Genomic DNA, 9,658 nt, shown 5'->3' with positions numbered 1-9,658 from the left:
TGAATTGCTGCTTCCCTGAGGAATTTTCTGGGTTGCTACCCTGGTGAAGAAGTCAATTTTGAATTCCGTGTGTTGCTTTTAAGATGCACAGGTTTTATAATTTTATTAATTTTTCAAATACAATGATTCCTTCTCTATCTTTGATTTCTTAAACAATTCTGATGTCACATTTTTGATTGCCCTCCTTACCATCCTTCTCAGTTTTTTTCTCTTCCAAATCACACTTTCCCCTCGTTCCCCCCTCTCCCCAACTTCGCCCTCCACTTCAGTTTGCATATTGAACCCTCCTGACATATTTTGGGCCATTCTTCTTCTTTGTTGCTATTTCGCTCCAGAACTGCGGGTAATCCCACCGATTTTAGATGCTGCTCATTGTGATGCTGATGGACATTTCCATTTGGCAGATCTGTGCCCCCCGGAGGAGAGACACAAAGCCAAGGCACGTGTGCCTTCCTATAGAAAACCATCAGACCGTGAAAAGAGGAGGGGCCAGGCGTGTGCCTCTATCCAGGAGGGGCCAGAAGTAAATAGGAGGCAAAGGGGGGGGGAGGGGACGGAGGGAAGGATGGAAAGAAAAGAAAAGGGGGAAAACACCCTCAGGTACATCTGCTATACCTACCAAGCAACCCCTAAGTCCCTGCCCCCTTTTTTCAAACCACTCTTTACCCTCCCACCCTCAAATCCATAGGAGCAGTGGGAAGCGCTGATTGGCTCCGGACGGAGCGGGAGGCGAGAACAATGGCATCCTCCCCCCCTTAAAAAGAGTGCTGCTATCTGGGCAGGCAGGGGAGAACAGGGACGTGTTCGCGGGGGCACGGAAGGAAAAAAAAAAAGGCACACCACAGACACGTCCCATAGACATCACACCAGCAGGCAGGCACGGCAGGCAAGAGCGAAGGAGTTCGCGACTGTTACTGCGGGCGGAGCCAGACTGATGGGCGAAGACGGCGGGAGGCGCTGAGCAAGAGCCGGGTACCAGCCAGAGAGGAAGGAGCCAAGGACTAGAGTGCGCTCCGAGGCTCTCGGCAAGAGAACCCGAGAAGGCGCATCCCTACGTCGCCCCCTCCAGTGCCTTCCTCAGTGTCCGAGGTCGCCCGCCCCGCGCAGGAACCCAAAGATGCCCCGAGGATTTCTGGTGAAAAGGAACAAGAAGTCCACGCCCGTCTCCTACCGGATCCGCTGCTGTGAGGACGGCGACCGGGAACTGCTGCTCTTCTCCAGCTGCGGCGGCGGCGGCGGCTCCTCCCCACCCCTCCCGGGCTCCGAGCGGGCTCCGGCGGCGCTGCTGGCTAGTGCGCCCCCGGCCACACTGCTGCTGCCGCCGCCGCTGCCGCTGCCTCCCCGGGAGCTGCCCGCGCCGCCACCGCCGGCCGCGGGCCCCAAGCCGGTGCAGTTCGGCAACCCCGAGGCGGTCTACCCGGCGCCACTGTACAGCCCCACGCGGCCCGTGAGCCGGGAGCACGAGAAGAAGAAGTACTTCGAACGCAGCTTCAACCTGGGCTCGCCGGTTTCCGCTGAGTCTTTCCCCACACCCACAGTCTTGCTGGGCGGCGGGGGCGGCGGCGGGGGCGCGGGCGGGGGCGGCGGTGGGGGGGGCACCTGCGGCGGGGACCCCCTCCTTTTCGCCCCTGCCGACCTCAAAATGGGCACCGCCTTCTCTTCAGTCGCCGCCGCTGCCGCTGGTGCAGAAGGTGGGGGCGGGGGCGGGGGCCGGGGCGCCGGTAGCCACCACCCGCCAGCCGGCAACCTGATGGCGGTCCCCGGCCCTGCCTCTGCCGCCGCCGCCGCCTCCCTGCGGCACCCTAGTAAACGGCCTGCGCCCGCGCCAACGGCGGAGCCCGGTGCTCCCGCGGCCAAGCCGGCCAAAGCGCCGGCCGCCAAAAAGCCCAAGGCCATCCGCAAGCTGCACTTCGAGGACGAGGTGACCACGTCGCCTGTATTGGGCCTCAAGATTAAAGAGGGCCCTGTGGAGCCACCCAAAAGCCGGGCCGGGCTGGGGGCGGCCGGCGGAGCCGCGGGGGCCGGGGGAGGCGCGGGCGGCGGCGCGGGCGGCGGGGGCGTTGGTGGCGGCGGGGGCCGGCCTCTGGGCGAGTTCATCTGCCAGCTGTGTAAGGAGGAATACGCTGACCCCTTCGCCCTAGCCCAGCACAAGTGCTCCCGCATCGTGCGCGTGGAGTACCGCTGCCCTGAGTGCGACAAGGTCTTCAGTTGCCCAGCCAATCTGGCCTCGCACCGCCGCTGGCACAAACCCAGACCCCAAGCCGCTGCAGCCAGCGGCCACCACGCTTCGGGGACCGGCCTCGCCGCCGCGGGCACCTTGGCTCCGCCAGCCGGGGGCGCCCGAGCGGCCGAGGGCAAGAGCAGTGCAGAAGAGGTTCTGGCCAAGGCCGGTGTTGGTGGCGAGCCGAAGGAGGCAGGCGGCAGCGACCGAGACACGCCTAGCCCCGGGGTGTCGGAGTCCGGGTCTGAGGACGGGCTGTACGAGTGTCACCACTGCGGAAAAAAGTTCCGTCGCCAGGCCTACCTGAGGAAGCACCTGCTAGCGCATCACCAGGCTCTGCAGAACAAGGGAGCGCCGCAGCCCCAACCCCCGCCGCCGCCGCCCCTGCCAGCCCAGCCCGACGACTTGCTGGTCTACCCCAGCTACCCCGGGTCCGAAGGCTTGCAGCCCCTGCCACCAACCGAGAAGGCGGGGAAGGAAGTTGGGGGCGAAGGGGAAGTGTCGAATCCCCTCAACATGAGTGCCCCCGCCGAATGCCATCTGTGCCCTGTGTGCGGGGAGACCTTCCCCAGCAAGAGCGGCCAGGAGCGCCACCTCCGCCTGCTGCACGCGGCCCAGGTGTTCCCCTGCAAATACTGCCCGGCTACCTTCTACAGCTCGCCGGGGCTTACGCGGCACATCAACAAATGCCACCCCTCGGAGAACAGACAAGTGATTCTGCTGCAGGTGCCTGTGCGTCCCGCCTGCTAGACAAGAGTCTGTCCAGCGCCGCCGCGGGGAGAGCAAGGAGAGAAAAGGAGAAGGAAAGAAAAAAAGGAAGGAAAGGAAAAAAAAAAAAAAGAAAAGCTTACCCCTCTCTCCCGTCAGAAACCACCACCCCAGCCCCCGCCCCGATAGCCCCACTCCCCAACCCCTCAAGAAGTGTGCCTTCGCTTGTAGAACCACAAAGAGACTGTGAGCCCCTTCCGTCGGTCCTTCAGTCCATCAATCTGTCCCCAGCCCTTCCCCTCTTGCTCCTCCCCAAATTGCTTCTTAGCGTTCGTGAATGAAACGCGCTGGTGGTGAAAACTGAAACGTGAAAAGTGTTGTCTTGATCTCGTAGCGTGCTGGTAACCAACTCTTCACCCCTATCCTCTCCCAACCCCGTTGTGATTTATTTTTTTAATTTCTCCTTAATTTTCTCTAAATTAACTTGTTCTCGTAAGAGCTGGTTTATTTCTGTTAAGAGAGAAGAAAAAGCTGTACCCTTTTGTCTCCTCGTTGGTATTCCTCCCTAACCCCTCTCCTTTGCCCCTTCCCTTTGGATTTTCTGGAAGCTCAAAATATGTACCTGCTGAATCCTTTTGAAAAACAACTGTTTTTACTGCTAGTGTTCGATGTGTTGACGGTCTCTAGAAAGTCTCCGTTTTCTCTTTTTTTCTACCCATCTCTACTCTTTTCTCTATATGTATTTAGCCTACGGGTTGTTTTTAGTCAATCTTAAGGAATAATGCCTTTATACGTCACAGGCTGTAAATTGAATTTACCACATGATTAGCTTTATTATGGCTTGTGAACTGCTGGATTCTGGCTTTACCTTTTTGTATGTGAACAAATCAAACTGCTTAAAAAAGAGTTTTCTTTAGTATAGCCACAAATGCCTTGAATTGCTGTTTTGTTTCAGGGTTGTTTTTAGGGGGAGGGGAGGGAAGTTTTCAGAGTATGCTGTAGAAATTGCCTTAATATTACATGTCAACTTTTTCGTTTGATAATCTTTGTTGAGGTAGGACCATATGAGTTTACTCTAAATGTATATGTTGATTTATGAGTGTTATTTATTCACTATTTATTTATATTATGAAAATTATGATATTATTTGATTGCAGATATTTTTGATGCGCTTTTTTTTCTGCCACGTGTGACATTTCACTGTGCATTTTAGAAGAGGGTCTTTTTCTAAAGGGATCTGCTAAAAGTTATAACTTTTATACCTATCTGAGCGATTACATACAACCTTAGCATTTGCTTGGAGGGCTCAGACAGCTCTTGTACAACTGACAGCTCTTACTTTTAGATGCAATCTCTTTTCTACACACATTATTTTCTTAATTGTTAGCTATTTATAGAATGCTTCAATAGAACTGTTTCAACTGTATAACTATTTACTATTCAAATAAAATATTTTCCAATTCAAATACATATTCACTGTGTCATTTCTATACTCAATGAGAATCTCCTCTGTGCTTTCACATAACTTCCTTTTCCAAAGATCAGTTAACACCACCACAGAGAACATTTTAGTAAACATTTAGTACATTTTTAGAAACTTGTTCAGGGTTCTGAATTCTGGTCTCATTATACGAGCCTAAGAAGTTTAAGGGGAGTAATACTGCAATAAGGCATAACCGTAGTTGCTGACTAGTTTTTGAAAGCCCTTAGTGATAATGTGTATGCTCTGACTGTGAAGCATAAGACTACAATCCATCTTTCTCAGGATAGGTCCTGAGCATCCACTTGTTATCAAAGGGAGTGGTAGAAATCATTTGTCAAACACTCCCATTTTCTGAAAATTTGTTCAGTAAAATAGGCAGTTCTTCCTCTCTTCTCTACCAAAAAGAGAGAATACTCAAGGGAATGTAAAAAGATTCCATTTTGTCACACTCGTTTATACAAAATTAGATCAGCAAATAAAAATATGAAATCCTGGTTTGTAAGGTTAACAGTTTTTAAGTTTTCCTGTAAATTGTAGGTACCGATGATCAATCCTCATTGGTAGCAGCCCATTAAACTATAAAACTAAAGAATAACCATGGAAACTTGTTGCATTCAGATTCCCAAAGAGAGAGAGCTGTATACACACATTTTATTGAATTATTTGAGAGTGAAGTAAATGAACTCTCAGATAATTTTTTAAATCCTCAAAATAATATCCAGCCCTCCTTTGGTAAATAGGGAATGAAAAAAAAATCCATTAACAAGAAGAGCAATTGATTTAAACATGAATTAAACAAAATTCAAAGTTCCATTTTTGTTGTTTTTTGATACAGATACTATCTTTTACAAAATGTTTCCGTAGACTCTAGGCTCACTAAAGAGAAAAGATTTTCTCCTTTTTAAAAAATTTGAATTTGATTTTGAAGGGGAAAAAAAAGTTACATTTGTTTTTTATCTTTAGCATCAATACAGAATTATGTTTGCCTTTGAAAATCACTTGACCATTTAAAATGCCTGTGATTTTTGCCATTTTAATGTTACTTTTTTTTTTGAATGTTCAGTCCAAAAATTACCCCAAACACCAACTATATTGCTTCCCTTTACTGTCACTTCACTACTATTTGGAAGAAGGAACCACATTTTATAACATTCAGACCTCTGAATGAACTCAAGAATTCCTCTCTATAAAAGAAGATATAGCCCAAAACAATAATGCACTTTAGAGGCGGGAAGAATGATTTTATTTTAAACTATTCCAGAAAAAAAGTTTACCTAACATTTGATGATAGAATAGCAAAGTTCATTAGCATCATCCAAAATACAATAAAATTTAAATTTTGTATAGGACAGAATTTGGTTTAAAAAAATCACATTGAACTAATCATAGACAAAAAATTGAAATGTCAGTGAAGGTACATTGTCTCAAAGGTAAAATATACCTTAGATCTTATCACTGATGACTGCATATTGTATGATATGAATGATAGTCACAATGATTTATTAAAGATAAAAAGAGAGGAATTTAAGATTAGTTCAGAGATAAGTATGGCAGAACTCAAAAGGTGGAGAGCCTCAGAAATAGAGGCCAATGGCTTTGAGTTACATAGGGGAAGATTAGGATTCTGAGAACATTCTTGCTAACATTTAAAGCTGTCCAAAAGGAACACGTGAATGGCTGCTTTGGTAGACAATAAAGTCCCTCTGACAATATGGAAGTTGGATGCCACTTGCCCAGGATGTTGGAGAAGAGATGGCTGCTTCAAGTATGAAATAAATTGGTTGACCAACCTCACATTTTATGATTCCATATTCAGAGAAGTACACATGATGATAGGGAAGATACAGAGATTTAGTGCAACAATATGTAGGTTATCAGGGAAGACATTATACTTTTGAGATAAACTACAGTACTGGCTACTCTCTAATTGTGTTCTTGATTTAGCAGGTTTTTCTCATTACTAACATGAATTAAACAAAATTCAAAGTTCCATTTTTTTTGTTTTTTGATACAGATACTATCCTTTACAAAATGTTTCCGTAGACTCTAGGCTCACTAAAGACAAAAGATTTTCTCCTTTTTTAAAAATTTGAATTCACAGGGCCTTACATATAGTAGACAATAAATGGTTTTGAATTAAATATATTTACATAATATTTCATTTGCTTATGGGCAATGGATGGCCTGAAGCAATTTCAAGGATTTTTTTTTCATCCCTATTCAGTTCTTCATTTTTCTTGTATGAAAATGCACAAATAAAGGTAAATTAGCAACTTTATAAGGAAGAACCTATTTAAATAAAATGATCCCCAGTTCCCCAAAAGATTGATTTTCAATCAATATTGAAACACTTCAAAGGTACAACCTGACTGAAATATGAAATTAACAGTAAAATTATATTAAAGAAAAGGAACAAAGAATAAATATATTCAAATTAAAATTATGTGTCTCTTTCTTACATAAAAGATTGTTCAGTTTAAAATGATAGAATACAAAATTAAGTGTGGAATGTTTCTCTTTTTTTAAGGGAATAAGAAACTGCTTATGACTTCTTGGATAATTGCTAAGTTAAACCTATCTTTTTTATAATTATATCCAAGTCATTCAGACAATTGAGAGCATCAGAGGAAGTTGTTATATTCTTATGGGGAATTTCTGAGAAAGCAGGTAAATTTCTCTTTGTAAGATTTCATTATAAAGCTTTGTTAGAGGTGAAAGGACAGGAGTTAGGAACAAACAAGAGGAAAAAAATTGAGGGGGACTTGTTTCCTACTTAGAGTACCACTCTCTCAAAGGAATTGCAACAAAAAATTGAGAATTTGTTTGTCCTTAGCAGTTTGTTAATCCATATACTTCTCTCTTTTCTCAAAAAAAAAAGTGTTTGATAATTGCTTTTTTTTTCTTCCTTATTTCTACCCTCCAGGGTTCAGATGCAGTGTACTACAGAAGTGAGAACACCCAACCAAGCACCAGAAGGCCACTCTAGATTGAACTAGTTTTAAAATTTAGAGCTTTTAAACCTCCTTCCTTCTTATACTGATAGGTAATAAGTGCTTAGTGAACGTGCAACTATAAACAGAATGGAGAACTAGACTTGGAGAGAGAAAAACATGAATTCAGATTCTGCCTTAAACACTTCCTGTATGACTTGTGGGCAAGTCATTTAACCTCAGGTTTCTAATAAAATGAGGATGATAATAATACTATCTTGCCAGGGTTGTCATAAAGATCAAATGAGATTATCCAAAAATGAATCGCAAGCCTTAAAGAACTATATAAATATGTATTACGATTATTATCTTTCCACACATTTTCCCACAAAATTGTAAAGTTAGTCTTCAAAATTATATAAATGACATATATAAAATGACAGCTCAGAGAAAGAACTTCAAAGTTAGAATCTCCTAAAGGACAAAGAATAATGTTTTTATAACTTCAGTTAGTGCTTACAAATATTAATGCATTTCTGAACATCCCATTTTTGGGCTTCAGAGAAAATGTAAGGAATATAACCATTAGCCCAGCATTCACTCTCCCTCTCTCTTTAACTCCCTCTCTGTCTCTCTCTGTCTCTGTCTGTCTCTCTCTCTCTTTCTCTCTGTCTCTGTCTCTCTTTGTCTCTCCCTGTCTCTGTCTCTCTGTGTCTTACTTTCTGTCTGTCTGTCTATCTCTCTCAGTATTGGAAGGGCCACATGTATATACTAACCCATAACTGAACTAGAATTCCTCATTCTCCAACATATTTGAAAAGGGATCATCCAACCTTTGTTTGAACTTTTAGTAAAGGAAAATCCACCATCTCTAGGAGAAATCTATTACATATAGCTTTAGCTCTAAATATTAGGAATATTTTGGTGAAAACTCTGAAATTAGATAAAGGTTAAGCAAATAAACATGTGCACTTAATATCAATAGCTGTAGGCAGGTCCCTATCTCTACCTAGCCTGTTTTGATAGCTTTGACTGAGAACTTACTTCAGGTTTTCTTAATCCTGAGAAAAGGTTAAATGCAAGAAAGAAGATAGAATGCCATCAGGCCAGTGTACTCTGGGATCCCTCTATACTCTGTACAAACTGTTTTTCAGTTGCTATCATTCATTCTTTTAAAGTCATCCTTGTTGCCTTTTATCTCTTAATTGCTGGGATTTAATACAAGAGTAATCATTAGCTTTTTAAATTTTTTTTTTTTTATTTTTGGAACATATCTCAAGAGAATAATTGAGAGCAGAGGTGTAGAAAAGGATTTTTTCACTTTTTTTTTTCCTTTTTGCCCTCTAATGGGATACTTCTTTCACGTAAACATAATGTTCTCTCTAGACAGGAAATGGACTAATTCACAGAAAGAATTATTTTATAAAAATAATAATTTACATATTAACAATAATATTGCATGAACCCTTTGTCTTGCAAAAAAAATTGTGTCACAGATTGTGCAATCTCGTCAATTTTGTTTTTATGCCTCAGATTCCTTACTGTAAAATAGGGATAATACTATTAGCACAAATCTTTATGAGAATAAATGAGATAATTATAGAGGATTTGGGGAATTGTGTGATAAAAGGTTATACATAGCACCAATACATGACTATTATTTTCATAACCAGAAAAGGAGATATCTCTTGAATGCTTTCGGTATTGGATGTCAAAATAGATGTGAGTATTTTAGAGAAGGTACAAATTAATTGATCGATAGCAAGTTTATTCCAGAAAAATTTGTTGTGTTCTTTTAAGCAAGACAATTCCAGAGAAATATGCTTGTTCTCATCTGGTCTTCAAAGAGAAACAAAGGGGCTGCCTATGTCTATCTATAGCATTTTGTTTAATTTTTGTTTTTTCATGCTTATTCATGTTATCAGCTTTTTCTAAACAGTATGCAAGTTAAACTGCTTGATCTCAAAATCTAGGAAAATAATTTAAAATGCAATACACTGAAGGAGGAAAATATGGAATTTTGAGGATAGATGAAAATACAGGGAAATGTCTAGCTATATGAAACATTAGGCATAGAAAACATGATAAGTGAGAGAATTCATATTGAATAGTGAATTCCAAGTTTATCTGCCAAACTAGATTCTAAATCATACAACTAAGAGAAGAAAATCAACTTTTTAAAATGATGCCTTTTAAAATTATCAGAGTTACTTTCTGATATAGGCCACTTCCCATTCCTAGAGCATTGATTCTCACCTCCAGCCAAAATCTCAATTTCTACAAGAAATCTTTCCCAGTTTTCCTTAAGTTTCTCTC

At 43.0% G+C, this 9,658-nt stretch overlaps 1 protein-coding gene across 1 annotated transcript; it reads left to right on the top strand.

Annotated features, from left to right (window-relative positions):
• Positions 1 to 604: 604 nt before the first annotated feature.
• Positions 605 to 3,091, top strand: INSM1 (INSM transcriptional repressor 1). The gene has a single exon (XM_074287745.1). It carries the CDS (start codon positions 1,118 to 1,120, stop codon positions 2,969 to 2,971), a length of 1,854 nt encoding a protein of 617 aa, XP_074143846.1. The 5' UTR covers positions 605 to 1,117; the 3' UTR covers positions 2,972 to 3,091.
• Positions 3,092 to 9,658: the final 6,567 nt, after the last annotated feature.

The sequence above is a fragment of the Sminthopsis crassicaudata genome, chromosome 2, assembly GCF_048593235.1.
Source record: "Sminthopsis crassicaudata isolate SCR6 chromosome 2, ASM4859323v1, whole genome shotgun sequence".
NCBI lineage: Eukaryota > Metazoa > Chordata > Mammalia > Dasyuromorphia > Dasyuridae > Sminthopsis > Sminthopsis crassicaudata.
The sequence above is the reverse complement of the archived record's forward strand: the minus strand, read 5'-3'. Positions and strand labels throughout refer to the sequence as shown.

Coding starts and splice junctions, on each gene's coding strand:
- INSM1 (XM_074287745.1), top strand. CDS start 1,118: ATGCCCCGAGGATTTCTGGTGAAAAGGAACAAGAAGTCCACGCCCGTC.